Source organism: Dreissena polymorpha, chromosome 13 (genome assembly GCF_020536995.1).
Source record: "Dreissena polymorpha isolate Duluth1 chromosome 13, UMN_Dpol_1.0, whole genome shotgun sequence".
In the NCBI taxonomy this organism is placed as follows: Eukaryota; Metazoa; Mollusca; class Bivalvia; order Myida; family Dreissenidae; genus Dreissena; species Dreissena polymorpha.
The window spans coordinates 22639100-22656499 of NC_068367.1; the positions used below are offsets into that span (position 1 = coordinate 22639100).

General features: G+C 38.2%; 2 protein-coding genes across 4 annotated transcripts in view; one reads left to right on the top strand and one right to left on the bottom strand.

Moving 5' to 3' along the window:
- The window catches only part of LOC127855111 (histone deacetylase 4-like), a 183587-nt gene extending 181625 nt beyond the window's left edge, over positions 1-1962 (bottom strand). For both annotated transcript variants that reach the window (XR_008037353.1, XM_052390479.1), the window contains exon 1: positions 1861-1962. The gene's annotated coding sequence lies outside the window, so the exon portion shown is untranslated. The remainder of the gene's footprint in view (positions 1-1860) is intronic.
- An 8722-nt stretch (positions 1963-10684) lies between these two features.
- Positions 10685-14945, top strand: LOC127855120 (uncharacterized). 2 transcript variants are annotated; one of them, XM_052390505.1, is made up of 6 exons: positions 10685-10852; positions 11840-11993; positions 12634-12728; positions 13330-13489; positions 14080-14154; positions 14822-14945. In XM_052390505.1, the coding sequence occupies exons 1-6, from the start codon at positions 10771-10773 to the stop codon at positions 14841-14843; spliced, it is 588 nt and encodes a 195-aa protein (XP_052246465.1). In that variant the 5' UTR covers positions 10685-10770; the 3' UTR covers positions 14844-14945. The 2 variants fall into 2 exon arrangements, with proteins under 2 accessions (XP_052246465.1, XP_052246466.1); XM_052390506.1 differs by having other exon boundaries at positions 14844-14945.
- Positions 14946-17400: the final 2455 nt, after the last annotated feature.

The window sequence follows — 17400 nt, forward strand, 5'->3', positions numbered from 1 at the left end:
TTTTATACAACAAGCAAACAAACCTTTTGATGAGATTTATAACCATTTACAACAAGATTACCAGTAACAGTCAATATTCAACATCTTAAGATGTAACAATATTTTTCAGGCTTTATAAATGTGAATATGCAAGAGATTTATTAAACATAATGCCATGACAGTACAAAGTTTCCAGTAATTTGACGGCTGGTGGCAGACTTGGAGAGAAAGAAAAAAGCTGCACTCCGCGCCTCAAAGTAATTCCTTTAAGCCAGGATTCAATCATCTTTCTATACAGTACAATACTGTTCAATGTGTATAGACCATACATGTTATTATAGATGCTATTATTTTTGTTTATGTTGATCAAAAATTATTTATATTAATTTGTTGAAATTGCAATGAATTTTTAATTAAAAATAAATGTTAACAATGTTCTGTGCACAAAAAGTATAAAATTGATTACTTGAATATGAAAATACACAAATTTATATGTTTAATAATTATTGGGCGCCCCGCATATAGGACACCCAAAAAAATTTAACAGCATATAATTGAATCAACTGTTAAGGCAAAAGATGCACTTTTTAAGCACATGGGTCTTTTTGTGAGTATTTTTGGCCCCATCATGTCCATTAATTGTGCGTTTGTGTGGGTTATAACCACATTAAATTGCATTTTATAATTTGCTTTCTTGTGACTTAAATTGATACTGAACTTCTCTTATGACATTAGGGTCAATCTCAACTATGCACATAAAAGCGCCCACATAGACCACACCACCCAAAATTGCCTTTACTATAATTCTTCATCTACTCGATTCACTGAATTATATTGAACTTCTCTTATGACAATACAGTCAATCTCAACTATGCATGGCCCCATTAACCAACCCTGGGGCGCCCCGCCCACATAGACATACACCCACCCAAAATTGCCTTTTACTATAATTTCTTCATTTCTACACCGATTCACTTCAAATTGATACTGAACTCTCTTATGACAATACGGTCAATCTCAACTATGCATGGCACAATTACCAACCCTGGGGCGCCCTGCCCACATATGTCACACCCACCCAAAATTGCCTTTTACTATAACTTCTTCATTTCTACACCAATTCACTTCTAATTGATGATGAACTTCTCTTATGACAATACGGTCAATCTCAGCTATGCATGGCCCCATTACCAACCCTGGGGCACACCTAGGTCAAACATTCGGCGTGGGGATACGCGTCGGCCTCTGCCGCGCCATTTCTAGTATTTTAATGGATTTGGGTGGATTTTTTAAGATTTGGGTTGATTTGGGTAATGCATGTTACCAGTTCAATTTGTTATCTTATTTTTTGGTTATACCGACATTTCTGCTTTCCTTCTAATCTATTATTGCATGCACCATCAAAAATGATGTTCTTAAATTTCTGCACTCAGCTGCACTGTTTGTCAGATGAATTATGAGCATGCATAAGAATAAGTTGTTTCGCTCTCAGACAAAGACATCTTTATGCCTTTGATAACAGTGCTGTGACAGTTTGGGGTTCAAGTCAAACTTTTGGTCAAATTGGTGCTATGTTATACCTGTTTACTTTTAATTTCTGAAGTCAATATTCAAGGTAAACACATACTGACATACGCAAAGCAGCAACATTATTCATTTCGTTTTAATGCCACTAATATCAGACTCCAAAAATGAAATATTGTGTATTACTTTGCTTAAGAAGTTATGTTAAGCCTTAACTTAGGGATATTACAAATTGAGAGTTGCCAATTAAAGCACTATCAGCCTAAGCTTTGCACAATAACGTAAACAATAAAGTTTAGCGAGTTATCATCCATCTATAAATTAATAAAGTGTTTGTTTCAATCGACTTGTTAATACCTGATGCAATTGCTGTCTATACAATACATTCGGAGAAATAACCAAAGATTGTGTATTAACAATTAGCTTGCTGTAAACAGTCGGCCATCTTTTTTGGTCATGTGACAATGCGGTCCAATGAAAACTCTGTAATGCATGGTATAAAAATAGATATTTACACGCACATGTTATTGTAACCATTTTCTAATTGACGTCACGGATTGAATGAAATGTGTATTTATAGAATCGTTTATCAGTTAGAAAGTGAGCAGCGATAACATGTCAAGGGAAATAACTTGACTGTTGTCAAAAAACGCAGTGCTTTCCCTTCCACAGTAACATGGTTAGCATTCGTATCCGTAGTATCGGCCCTTGATATTAGACGCATTTTCACTGTTGACTTGAGCTGAAAAGAATTAACAGGTCAAACGAGTTAGTTAAAATGTGGTAACTGACCAATTATCTGCAACTCATCTTGCTACCAGTTGTTTATAAAAATATATATTATATTCACAATTTTACATGACTGTATCAGTCCTCTAAGCCGAGCGGAACTGTCTTTATTAGGATCTGAGTTGGTGTTCGTGTGTCGTATGAATAGATATCGTTGCAGGAAATTAAAATGATCCGTAAAACAAAATTGTGTCTTTGTGTCGTATGAACGAATCTGCACTAAAGCTAAATTTAGATTTACATCGTACATATGAAGTGAAAACATCAAACATAAACAACGGTAGCGATAGACACCTATTAACATAGCATATGCTGTTAGATGCGTCTAATATCACTTTAATGAAAACATCTAAATATTTTAAGTGAAAATATTGGAAAAACATATATGTTTAATACGTTAATATATAGTTTAATGTGTATTCTTGGAAATAAGAACAAAACAGAATCTAAATCGGTTATGTTTTGCCAAAAAATGGCGAGAGTAAGCTTTATGTAGTAATCAGCTTCATGTAAACCGTTTCTCATAATATCGGCCCTTCTGATTGGTTGCTAACGTCTGTTACTATGCGAAAGTTCTTTTTTTATAAATAATTTCTTAATGCAAACACGAAAATCTTGTTAAAATTTCTCTTAAATTATTTATATACTTTTTGTTTCACAATAAGCGGCTTAAAAAAACTAACACAATAACGTGTAATAATAATATCGGCCTGGAATAAACATGACCTACCTTAAATGAAAACCGGAAATCGCGAGAAAGTTCGCCGTGATAGTCATTAATAAACAGCAATCAATAAAATCTTTTAAGCACTTTTTGAGGGGTTTTCGTCAAAGGCACGATACAATGAGGATGGTCGATACTATGAGAATAAGGGATAGTTGTACTTTTGAACCCCGCATAGGACAGTCACAAAGCCCGCGCTGAAAAAGATGGAGGGTTAGGCGTAGTTACCCTACCATGTCAAACCTAATTGCTACAGAAACGCCTAAACAGAATAACCACAGACACCACGGGCCTGTGAGAAAGCGGACCTCACAGCTTGAGAACGTATGGCGCGGGCCAGGGAGAAAGCGGACCTCACAGCTTGAGGACGTATGGCGCCAGACGATGAAAGCCGGAGTAAGCTGGATTGTGTCAGGCAGAAGGCCATCATCTCCACCAGGACAACAACCACCGTCGGTACATGGAATCACCGAACCATGTACGACATCGTGACGACAGCACAAGTAACCGCAGAGATAGGAAAGTTCAACCTCACCAGCAGCGAAGTGAATCAAGATTGACTGTCTCTTGGAGGAAGCAACTGACTTCCGATGAGTTAATGTTGTTCACATGGCATGCGCAGGACGATGCCGCACACACACATGGAGTAGCCCTGATGCTTTTCAGGTCGACACAGAGAGTTCGCATCGGGTGTAAGGCGCACGGACCACGGATCATGACGGCCTCTTTTCAGACAAAAAAGAAAAGGAAAAACGTGGACATAATCCAGTGCTACGCCCCGCCGAACGACAGTAAAGAGGACGAGAGGGACAACTTTTACAACATATTTTCAACCATCATACAAGATAGAAATACATCACCATTTTTGTGGTTGACTTAAACACCAAGATCGGCTGTGAAGAGCGAGGATATGGGGAGATCATGGGGGAGCATGGGTTCGGCGAGATGAACGACAACGATGAGAGGTTCGCCTTACTGTTCGCCACAAGAAACTTGCTCATCGGTAAGTGCTTTTTATCATAGGGGGATACACAAGGCAACTTGGGTTTTATCAGACGGAAGCCGGTCAACTCGATCGTACCTAAGTCAACTCGCACTGTAGTCAACTCGCACGTTTTTTGGTCCACTCGCACGTGTTTTTTTGGTCAACTCGCACTTTTTTGAAGTCAACTCGCACCCCAAAAAATATTCAGCAAAGGGATGAAATCTTTTTTTTTCATTATCTGAATATACGGTTGTCACAATTAAAGAGACCTTTTCACGTTTTGGTACAAAATAAAAAAAATGTTTCAGATACGCAAAACGTCGTTGTAGTTATGATAATTGTGAAGAAACACTAATACTAAACATTAATCATGCCCTAAAATATCCATTATATGCATCTTATGACGATTCAAACAACCTGAAAATTATAAGGCGTTGCAACGCGAAACGGTTGAATAAATTGGAGAGTTTTGTTGAAAATATTGAAATAAAAAGTATTGAACTAAACTCTGAAAGTGTTTCTCATTTGTGTGTATGCATAAATTACTCATATTGAACCCATCAACACATAAATATTTTGAATAAGGTATGAGTTGACTTAGTTGCGAGTTGACTTCCGTGTGAGTTGACCAAAAACGTGCGAGTTGACTACCGTGCGAGTTGACTACCGTGCGAGTTGACTTAGGTACGAATTGACTGTAAACCTATAAGACCTCTCAACAGGGAACCTGATCGACCACTTGTTAATCGCACGGAAATTTCGTTGCTCTCTTGAGGATATACGTGTCAAGCGAGGATCAGACGTTGCTTCGGACCATCGTCTCCTTATCGCACGAGCGAGGATCAGACGTTGCTTCGGACCATCGTCTCCTTATCGCACGAGCGAGGATCAGACGTTGCTTCGGACCATCGTCTCCTTATCGCACGAGCGAGGATCAGACGTTGCTTCGGACCATCGTCTCCTTATCGCGCGATGGAAACTGAGGCTGAAGAAGAGTTGGACAAGGGGCCCAGCTAACGCCAGCGTAACAACACCGCTACTTTGAAAAACACTTTGAAGCAGGAAGAGTTTAAGGTCACTCTACCCAATAAGTTACAGGTTCTGGTGGAGCGGCTTGAAAAATAGAGACGATCGAGAAGAAGTGGCAGAAAGTGGAAGCAGCAGTGTCCTCAACATGACAAGAAGTACTGGACCCGATGTCGTACACCCACAAGGGTTGAATATCAGCAGAGACGCTTTTGAAAGTTTAATAAAGAAGAGAAAATAAAGCAAATATCAGCAACAGCAGATAACAAGCCGCAAACGTGAAAGCACACGAAGAGTACACAGAAGTTATCAGCAGCGTCAACCGAAATATTAGGGCGGAACTACAACAAGACGTTGGCAAAAGAGGTAGAAGAGGCAGCCTATTATAAAAGAACTTAGGACATAAACTCCAACACCAAGAGATTAGCAAGAAAGTTTGCCAAGCCAGAAAGGCCATTAAGCGAAACAAATGGATGAGTGATAGCAGATGACGAAGTGAGGAAGAATAGATGGACTGAGCACTTCTAGGAGCTACTCAACAGGCCAGCTCCTGCGAACGTGCCGGATATACCGCCAGCTACAAGCGATATGCAAATCAAGTGCTGCGCTCCCACAAAGAAAGTGATCAGCAGCGCCATCAAGCAATTGAAAACGGCAAAAAAAAACCTGCAGGACCAGATATAATATCGACATAAGCGCTTAAGGTTGGCGTCGAGAACAGTGCGGAGCTACTCTACCCGCGCTAAAGCAAAGTATAGGCAGAAGAAGAAAATCCAACAGAGTGGAAAGAGAGATTCCTCACCAACCCCACCCCCAAGAAAAAAAGAAGAAAACTTCAGTTCCTTCTCCAACTACCGAGGAATCACGCTCTTGCGAATGTCAATAAATGTGCTTAATCGCATCCTACTGAACCGAAATGAAATACACAGTAGACCCGCATCTCCGTGATCAAGCCGGTTTTCGAAACGAGCTGTCTAGCACGGATCAGATCTCACTCATGTGCATCTTTATGGAAAAATCTCTAGATTGGAATTCGCCCTTGTAATTCAAGTTCATCGACAGTGAGAAGGCGTTCGACAGCATTGACACTCTAAAAACAGTTGGATGACATCGACTTTGCCGACGATCTGGCGATTCTCTCCCACACCAAACAACAGATGCGTGAACAGACAAACACGATAGCGGACAACTCAGCTAGAACAGGCCTCACCGCTAACAGAGGGGAAAGCAAGGTGTTCAAGAACGAACGCATCTAACGACACAATCATCACAGTCCTAGGCAAGGCGCTGGAGGAGGTGACAGCTTCACTTATCTCGGCAGCATTCTGTATAACCATGAAGGAACGGATGCAGACGACAGATCCCCCATCGGTAAAGCACGAGCAGCTTTCCATCAGCCGAAGAACATCTGGGGATCCAGCACAATTTGCATCACCACCAAGATTAGGCTTTTCAATAACGTTGTGAAGCCAGCACTCCTCTATGGAGCAGAGACATGGAGAACCATTGTCACCACCATAAGGAAAATACTGGTCTTTTTCAACACCTGCCACAGCAAGATACTCAAGATCCGCTGGCCACCAATGAAGAATTACAGGGTTAAACAAAGCAGCAGCCCGTTAAAGATCACATCCTTCAGAGACGTTGGCGTCACACCTTTCGCGAGCCTGCATCCTATACGACAAGGCAATCTCTTACCTGGAACCCTCAAGGAAAAAGGTAGATAAGGCGGCTTCGAAACGCCTGGTGCGGGGACTTGGATGCAGATGCGAAGCCGATAAGCAAGACTTGGGGGAAGCTGAAAATACTCGCCCAGAACCGAGACGCCTGGAGGAAGCTGGTTGGCGGGACCTCACCACAGGGGAAGATGAGGTGAGTGGTACTTATTGTTGTAAATGATTTATTTATATTAGTGGTGGGTAGTAATATGAGTAAGAGTAGCAGTAGGAGTAGCAGTAGTAGTAGTAGTAGTAGCAGCAGCAGTAGTAGTAGCAGCAGCAGCAGTAGTAGTAGTAGTAGTAGAAGTAGTAGTACTAGTAGTAGTTGTAGCAGCAGCAGTAGTAGTAGTAGTAGTAGTAGTAGTAGTAGTAGTAGTAGTAGTAGTAGTAGTAGTAGTAGTAGTAGCAGCAGCAGCAGTAGTAGTAGTAGTAGTAATAGTAGAAGTAGTAGTAGTAGTAGTAGTAGTAGTAGTAGTAGTAGTAGTAGTAGTAGTAGTAGTAGTAGTAGAAGAAGAAGTAGTAGTAGTAGTAGTAGCAGCAGCAGTAGTAGTAGCAGCAGCAGTAGTAGTAGAAGTAGTAGAAGTAGTAGTAGCAGCAGCAGAAGTAGTAGTAGTAGTAGTAGTAGTAGTAGTAGTAGTATTAGTAGTAGTAGTAGTAGTAGCAGTAGTAGTAGCAGTAGTAGTAGTAGTAGTAGTAGTAGTAGTAATGGTAGTAGGAGTAGTAGTAGTAGTAGTAGTAGTAGTAGTAGTAGTAGTAGTAGTAGTAGTAGTAGTAGTAGTAGTAGTAGTAGTAATAGTAGTGGTTTCATATCGCTCAGCGAGACAGGACATTCACAACGTTATCTTTGTTACATCTCATTATTTGCTTATCTATGAGTGCCCATCTTGAAATGAAGAAATTCCAAGACCCAATGAGCATGTTCATACAGAGTGAGTTACGAATAAGGATCTGCGTGATGGTACAAGGCGCAAACGGGGGTCGTTTATGTAAAAAAAATCATCGACATTTGTCAGAGACATTACTATGTAAATTGCGGAATAAACACACGTGATTAGATATACTAGTAGTAAAATAGTAACACGGCTATTGTTATATTGTTATTCGTGTACTCATAAAATGTTCCGTGAGACATTTGCGGTTATACACGATCATAATCCTTGTATCGTAGACATAGACGCCTCATGCTTCTTTCGCAATCTTATTGACATCAACAGTCAATTGTCATAGACATACAAAGTTCTTTGTCGCATTTCATTAAATGTACAGTGCTATTTGCCGCATCGCAATAAACGTGAAATATTATTAGTCGCATCGCAATAAACGTGAACTATTCTTTGTCGCATCGCTATAAACGAGAAAATTAATGTTTTTGTCACATTTAAATGGTTAAATAATTTGTATTTTTTTCGAATATCAATAAACATAACCTGATCTTTGTCGGATTGCGATAAAGATACGTTGTTCTCTATAGCATTTCTGTAGACATAAACTGTAATTTCTTATATTTCGAGGCACGTAAAACGTTCACTGTTTGCTTGTCATGTCATACGTTCGTTGTCATATTGCAATAGACGTAACCAGAGACGTAGATCTACGTATCTGACGTAACATTGTTCTTATTTAAATCATCTTGCACATAAGAAGAATGTCCCCGCTATCTGGGCCTTACCAAAAGGTTATCAAGATGTTTGTAGACCCCTGGCGTTCGAATGTCCTATAAAACGCCATCTTGCAGCTTTAAAAGTCTCTTTCCTCTATCATCTAAGGTACGTATCGTAACACATGACTTGCAGAGTAAAACTATTTGGTGGCACTGTGCGTTTTTTATAGGAATTTTGTTCTACTTGGTCGCAGAAGATATATTTTAATTTACTTCTTTATAGATCTTTGTTTTGCAGTACGTTTATCAAAGCACAACAGCACTACACAATCATATGTTTATCGTATACAATGGTGCTTGTGATGGAATGATTTTTGTCTTTGCCGTATAAACGATGAACTACGCAATGTCGTGTTAAAAAAATCTTCGAGTTTATATTATCACGCTGGGTATGCGGATACTTTGATAACAGATGGCACTTCGATACCAGATAACAACAAAAGCCACGCGCGAGAGGTAAGTTCATCAGTTGTTTTTTTTAAGTTGTATCATAAAGATTAGTTTTTTAGACAAGGCGCATGGTCGAGTTTATAAATGGTGTGTCCTTTTCTATTGCAAAGAAAAACATCACGAAAGAATGGTTGATTTTTCCCCCAAAAAATAAAAATCGGTCGGAAAACAGCATAAACTGGATGAACAGTAAACATTTCAATAAAATAAAACTACTTAGAAATATTGCAAGAAATTGTCTGATATTCCAGCATATAGAGTAATTACTGTGCTTCAAATACTGAAATTTTGATAGTATTCAATGAAATATAAATGAAGATAGAGCATGTTTTAATAGGTGGTATTCATGAAGTTACGGATACTTTGATTCCCGATATAGGGCACTTCGCATACCAGAGACTTTCAACAATTGGGCACTCTGATAACCGAGTTTTATCTTCTACCAGAAATGCATTTATGTATATTATGGCTATTCTTACCAAACATTTTGAAGTACGAATCAATTTGCATTGTCAAGCCCGACACATTGGGAATCTATGCATAACGTAATTACATACACATGTAAAATATAACCAATGGCGTTGTTCGTTTTCAAAAATCTTATTACTATTGATTTATATAACTAATATTATAAGTGCAAATTTTTAATAAGATACAAATGCTTATTTCTGAAGTAATATATTTCAAGTGACGACCGAAAATAATTGTCAAAATAATAAACTTGTGTTTAAGTGGTAAACTGAGATTAAGAGAATTGAAAATACAACGGATCATGTGGATCAACACGACTGTGTTCAATTGAATTTATAGCAGGACTCTAGAAGGGGAGCAAGGGGTCTTAAATCGGCAAATACACCTCATTAAATCCTTTGTCATTGGTGCTCATTAGAATCGAATCATGAAGTCGATACTAATGCGTAGCCACATAATTGAAAAGAGATTGGAAAACTCCCTTTATATTGAGCTCTACACTTCCCTTTCCCTTTTCATTATCATATTCCAAAGGGATAAGAACATGTTTCGGTGATTTGTTTTTAATTTACGTCAGTACATACATTTTTATTTATTGCCTGCTTACTATAGCAGTATTCCACAGCGAATTCTGCATTTCTGAGTCACTAAATGGAGTGTGTTATATCTGGTAAAAAGTGTCGAGTTATCTGGAATCGAAGTGCCATTGTCTTTGAGATGATCGGTAAAAGAAGTGTCCATGAAAATTTGGCATCCGACTCTTAAAACATTTGAATTTCCTCAAATACTTTATTCAACTAAAATTTAACATTTTGTAACTTTAATGGACATATTGATCTTTTATTTGGAATAGTTGGCACGTTCTTGATTTATTTCCAAGTATTTTTATTTTGTTGAAATACGTACTGATCATCGAATTCATAACGAGTATCGATGCAATTTTATCTCTTTTTTTTACAATCCACTGTTTTTTCACGACTTTCTTGCTCCGCAATACCAAGTACTATACCATTAATCGACCAAACAATGTTACGTGTCTGAAAACCAAATGAACAGAACATTAATGCAAAAAAAGCTGAAGAACTCAACTCTACCGCGTGGCTTTTGTTGTTATCTGGTATCGAAGTGCCATCTGTTATCAAAGTATCCGCATACCCGGCGTGATTATTATAAATTAAACAACCTACATGCAGATTTTAACGTTTACCACAACAATATTAGATTATTTATTTTCATTTTTTTGATAACATTTAAATCACAACTTCTAGTCGCACGTGTTTTTTTTTCTATTATAAAAAAGTAGCCAGCACAGAACTGAAGATTATTTTGTAAATAAAGGCATCGTGTCAATACTATTTTGAATATATTAATACGTTTACATTAAGTTACAATGTGAGTCCTTATTGCTGCATTCCCAATCCAGATACGAAACACGACGACAAAAATGCGATGCCTCCTTATTCTCGCCGTTGCTATGACAGCCGTTATGGCCGCTCCCCACGAAAGGAGCATTTATGATCAGCTATGTAAATATTTGTTTTTATTCCCCATTTGTATTTTTTCTGTGAATCGCAAGATTATATATCATGCTATTATCTTGCATCAACAGCACTTTCACGATCGTTGAAACTAACATGTGTAAATTATTATTAAGTTTGAAACACTTTATTAATTATAATATTAGTTTTGAAAAATATGCTAATACAAATGTACAATCAGATGATTTCCACACTATCGGCATGCGACTTTACACTATGATAATAAGACTAACAGACTTTGACCATGTGACTTCCGGGCTATGACTACCAGACTATGGCCGCGTGTTTTTCTTTCTATAACCACGACACTTCCGTACTATTAAAATGTACGTCCACGATATGACCTCGTTACTTTCACACTATGACTACGCGACTTCCACACTATGACCACCTGACTTCCACACTATGACCACGAGACTTCCACTCTATGACCACGTGACTTCCACACTATGACCAATTCTCATCCACATTATGACCACTTGACTTCCACACTTTTACATCGTGGCTTCCTTCTATGACAACGAGACTTCCACATTATGACGACGATACTTCCACACTATGACCACGTGACTTCCACAATATGACCACGTGACTTCCACACTATGACCACGTCTCTTCCACACTATGACCACGTGACTTCCACACTTTTACCATGTGACTTCCACACTTTTGCAACGAGACTTCCACACTATGACCAAGTTACTTGCTCACTATGGCCATGTGATTTGCAAACTATGCCCGTGTGACTTGACCACGATGACCACGTTACTTCCACAATATGACCACGTGACTGTCACTCTATGGTCACGTGATTTCAAGAATCAAGACCGTATGTTTTCCACAATATGACAACGCGACTTCAAAATATAAGAGCACGTCACCTTCACAATATGATCACGTGACGTCCACAGAACGATCATGTGCCTTCCACAATATGAATACGCGACTCCGCATATAAAATCACGTGACTTTCAGCGCATTTCGTCAGCCTGGATGTGCTGAAGCAGGACCTGCAGTTGGTGCTGAACGTACTCGGTAGTGACCCCACGGAGCAGGCATGCGAGGCTGAGTGGCACAAGCTGTTCTCACAGGGCCTCGTGACACACGCCGCGTCCCTCGTCTGCCACTCGTTAGTAACTTTTCATTACTTTCGGTGGCGACGTTCACCCAAACCCTGGCCCCGTGACTACGAACGCTTTTAAGTCTTTGATTTACTAGTAGTCTTAATTTAAACTATAAACCTATGAAAATTCATGTACCTTTTATTTCATGTTGATAAATTTAACAGATAAGGTCTCAGATTTCAATCATAATTGTTCCTTTGAACCTCAATTACTGACTTATTTCTTACGGAACATTCGAGTTGATACAGTGTAATCTCAAGGGCGCAATAAGGCATCATCATCACAGAGATTTGACCAATGCGGAGCTTGGCTGCCTTCCTTACAAACCATGCAATGATGGATTCCTATGTTCCTATTTCATATGTTATATACATATGATTTGATTCGCTGTTGTCTTCTAGTATTTCTTTTTTGTTGTTTACTGAAGGACATACATAAAATGATTTTCGTGTGAAAAAGAACACACAAGGTCAGAAAAAAGCTTTATCTGAATTTTACTTTCTAATACTATGAGTTAAGTGGTTACCGCTGCCGTGGTTACCGCTTTATGAGATGCATTAATAATGAGCCGATGCTCCTCCTCAAAAAGAAGTGATTAACGGTCATGCGAAACGCAAATAACGTATTTGCCTCTTCCTTTTCCAGGTTTCAAGCTTTGGTGAATCACTTCAATCTGGTTCCGTCGGGATCTGCCGCCGTCGGCAAGAGATTCCTGCTGGACGACACACTTGCCTTCCTAGGTACGCTCATAAAGTCTTAATTGTAAACGTCAGTTAGCGTTGTCGTGATGCCAGTTTGTAGATTGCGCATGGAACCGTAATGCGTTAAAGCTTAAAGCTTATTTATATGTATGCATGTAAGAGCACATATAATCATATGTTTTTGTGCAGGGAATGTGGATTGTAAAACGTTTTAAACTAAGACTTTACTCAAAACATTAAAATAACAACCGAGGACTAGAACGGTTGTAACGCAATGTATGTCATTCGCAACGATTTTTATTGTCAAAAGTATCACATGTATCTAAGAATTAATGTATTTTTCGTGGCACTACTAAAGTCAAAGACCTCAAATTACCGTGATCACTTGGACTTCCGTCTTGTCTAGCTTAATATAACAAATGCATTTGAAAACCAATATTTAACAACGATTTTCATTTTGACATCTTTTTATAAATTATTAAAAAAAGTTAGATTACTCACGATCTCTAAATCGAACGCAAGCTCAATTGTTTCTACCAGGAAAGTCAAGAAAGTCGCGATGTACCTTTCGCTTTTCGAAAGTGGCGATGTAATCATAGAAGTGAAATATATCTAAATCGAACTACTTCCTGTGTTTCAGCGCGTGCGCTGGGCGTGAACACGACCTACCTGAGTCAGAAGACCAGCGAGATTATTGCGGCGGTCGGAAGTGAACCAACGGAGGCTCTTTGTGAACAGGAAGCGCACAAGGTGTTCGCTGGCACCCTGATTGACCACGGCGTGCCTCTGTTCTGCAGATCGTGAGTGTTTCCGCAATATTCCCTCCGCCGTTGTACAGTGGCAGGTTGTTTTTTTTTCCAACAAGTTTGTGTATTTGTAGTGATTCTCCTGTAAATGCTGCCCGCGTCATGCGAAAATATGTCGTATTGCATATGTTACCTACATAGTTTAGCTCCAGATCATTCCGCATAGGAATGTCTTGAGCCACGCCGGCCGCATATGGCATGATGCACATTTTCGCGTGGACAATACGACAATCCGATAAAATAACTACGACGATGGCGACATCGACGATGAACAAGATTATGATATTGTCATGATATTTTTTTTATAAATAGGATGCCCAATGACAACAATTGTTGATGACTGTTAACATTGATGCCAGTGATGCAAATGCTGGTGTTGCTTATGATGATTATCATTATTTAGATTAAAGTTCAACAATCGACACATTTCGAGAAATTATTATACATTGCACATAAACTGAATTAGTAGTGAATGCAATTGTTAGTAATTTTGAACCATTGTTTCAACAATTAATTTCTAATTTCAATCAGTGTGCAACTGTGAATAATAAATTGCATAGTCATGAAGCATTTTCGGTTCGCAGGTTCCAGAAGTTGGTTCTGCAACTCGGACTGAACCACCCCGTCCCGGCCCGTCGGACCGCCATGCTGTCCATCAAGTAATGCCTTTTGATAAATTGTCGGTTGAAACATTAATCTACAACAATAGTGTCGGTAAAGAAAGCGTTATTCATACAGAGTCATCAGATGACTGATTACCAGTGCAATTAAACACAACTGTTTTCTACAGTATTGTCAATCTAGCAAGCCAGGGCTCCCTGGCCATAAAGAATAATTCGATGCAATTAACAACAACTATTCTGTTTACAATATTGTCTATCAAGAACATTTGGAGTACGTAGTCATACAGAGTTTTTAGAAACATTTTACTGCAATTCAAAAATCTCTTCATAATATTGCTCATATTTGGATAAAGTTAACTACAATTAAGAACGCCCTTATTAAAATTGTGCCCATTATTTGATAAATTTTACATACAATGCACAGCACAATTAATGACAATATTGTCGATGTTGAGATATACTTTACTGCAACTTACCAAATCTCAATTTGCAATACTGTAAATCTTAAGATGAATTTTCAATTTTTGATCGAACATTCTTATCCTCTATTTACAAAAGTGTCGGTCAAGTAAGGCGGGTGTTCGTTGTCATAGGTAGAACGTAACCTCAAATTTATCATACCAAAGAATTATCTTGTTTAACTAAAATGACATGCGCAAGTCGCAATTAGTGTTATTAGTATAATATTTTAATTAATAAACAGCTATTATATGTTTCATTTATAGGTTATACTAGAAGGCATCCGTACAGCTACTCCGTTACAACACAAAGAACACTATTTTTGAATTTTTAACATGTTGATCGGTAATAAAATATTTTGAAAATGATGTTTCCTGTTGTCCGCCATAATGCTAAAAGTTGTACAAAGAACGACATAATATTGCATAGCCACATGCATTGGCTTGCTTATATATGTTTTAATATATTATCTTATCATAGAAGTGCATTTTTGTCTCTTATTTTAAACTAATTAAGGTCTGCGCATTTCAAGTAAGCAGACATTCAAACTGTTGCCATTATCAGTTTTTACAAAATAGAACTATTTGACTATAAAATATGTTGGTCACCACGTATTTCTTCAAACACGTTATATTGTAGGGGAGCGGTAAAAATTTATCTTTTTTTTTACACCAAATCATTTTGTTATTTTGACTGCATGTACACTATTTTAATACCTTCCATGAAAGAATCTGCACGTCACGTGAACTATATGAGCCTCGTTCTTTGTAAACGGGGCTTATTGCATATGCGAATAGTTTCGGTCAAGATAAGCCTGTGAAGTCTGCACAGACTTATCATGGACGACTCTTTACGCACATGCATTAAGCACAGTTTTCACATAACGCGGCTCATGCAATTGTGTTTTACCTACGCACACATTGCACGCAGACAAAATTCGAAATATTCACTTAATACCGACATGACAAATATTTTAACTATAACTATTTTTACCGAACATTAGAAAAAGTTTCAAGTTTGGTAGACGAATTATAATTATCGTCGGCGAAAAATAACACGAGCAAAGGTTCATGTAAGTGAAAACAAACTTCACATGCCTAATCAAACAAGAAACTTTGCATAGATCTTCAGCAATTCATATCGCCATGCAGGCGTGTTCGATTCCCGCCTACGGCAAAAGCAGGTTTGTGTCTAAACAACTAAAGTCATAAGCCATGAAACATCAGAGCAGGGCATTCGACGATCTTTATCAAGTGATCCGACAAACCATTCAAACTCATTAAACCTTAATTGGTGATTACACCTCATGTCAGTGCGTGTTTGCCTATAGAATGTAGTCTGTCATCCGACTTCTTCGGAATCGGTAATAGTTTTAGACTGGTTTCGGTTATCGGTAATTGTTTTCGACTGTACCGATGTCGTTTGTAATTGGCGGAGTCGACATGATGAGTTTATCACCATTGTTTCATCTACCTGCCGTTCGTCTGCTTGCTTACCAAGGGAATTGGTAAGATCTACAAAAAACTGCACCAACAACGTTATGAACCAAGCCCATGTTTCTAAAAAAGCACAACTAGACGCTTTCATGTCTGTGCCCCATGTTTTGGTCGGAGCCTGAAATCATCTGAGGCAAAGGAAGCATACAATGAGCCGTTTCTTTGAAAGACAACGGTCAATCGAAATCGCATACGATTTACTCCTTAGCGTTTAAAAAGATTTTCGCTTCCACTTATCCGATCAAACATAATGTTCGCGAGACTCAACATTTTTATGAAAAACGCTGAGTTTTCGATAATGTTTGCCACACTGTATCGTATTCGATAAATTTTCCTTGTATCAGAGTAGATCAAATGGGTTTGGAAGATTTCTGTCGTTGAACGTGTTTATGGAAGTAGAAAATAACTAGTGTATTTAAAAAAGAAATATTAAAAAAAGATTGACCGACCAGTCTATAATACCTACCCTATTTTTAGATATATATGGTAAAACCTGCTTGTTTGGCATGCCTATGGCCATTGCGCTGAATTGTGATCACTGCGATAGGTAGTTTCTTATGCCAACACTGGACTGAATCCTTAACACAATTTAGTCGAAGTTGAACCCAAAGTTGACAGAGTTGTAAGCAAGAGTTAATAACAATGCCTGCCGTACGTATGTAATCGTCAGACAAACGCCGTTAACAATTACAGCAAATGTAAATGCACGTTAAGACCAAACAATTTCGTCCTCTCTTTGTCCTATCTGTCAGCATGCCAATGGATTGCGAACAAAATCCGGCCATGTTCCACCTAACAGGCCAAGCAAAGTATATTAAAACATGGTGTCAAGAAGATATTGTTTTTGCAGATTTTAAGTTTGCTTCTTTTAAGTATTCCAGCAAATACAGTAGTTTACATTTCCATATGGTATGTACAATATAATTTAATTTATAGTATAAGTGAAGGTAATATGCATCTTCATTCACATTGCCCTAATTTACAGCCTCTTACAGGCTGCTTCCCAGTAACAAAAATCTTAACTAAATATCCCCAAAAGATGCAGAACTTCTCTAATAAACTTAATAATTACTTCATTTGGTTTATTATACAGGGATATTATAACTATGTAACACTTTATAACATAAATTGTTACATGCAATTTAACATTAACTTATAATCAATTGGAATAATGCTATTTATAATCATACTAATAATGTTTTATTTTTCTCAATTGCATGGTTAATCCCGCTTTTTTTCCGAATCCAAAAGGTACAGGCTGTAAACTATGAAGCCACAAAATCACTGATATAACATTCAGATTTTAATATGACACTCGCAGATTTAT

Bases quoted from the DNA above. Each gene is read 5' to 3' on its own strand.
- LOC127855120 (XM_052390505.1), top strand. From the start codon at position 10,771: ATGCGATGCCTCCTTATTCTCGCCGTTGCTATGACAGCCGTTATGGCC. The intron at 10,853-11,839 runs GTAAATATTTGT...CGTGACTTTCAG, and splicing joins GAGCATTTATGATCAGCTAT to CGCATTTCGTCAGCCTGGAT. The intron at 13,490-14,079 runs GTGAGTGTTTCC...TTCGGTTCGCAG, and splicing joins GTGCCTCTGTTCTGCAGATC to GTTCCAGAAGTTGGTTCTGC.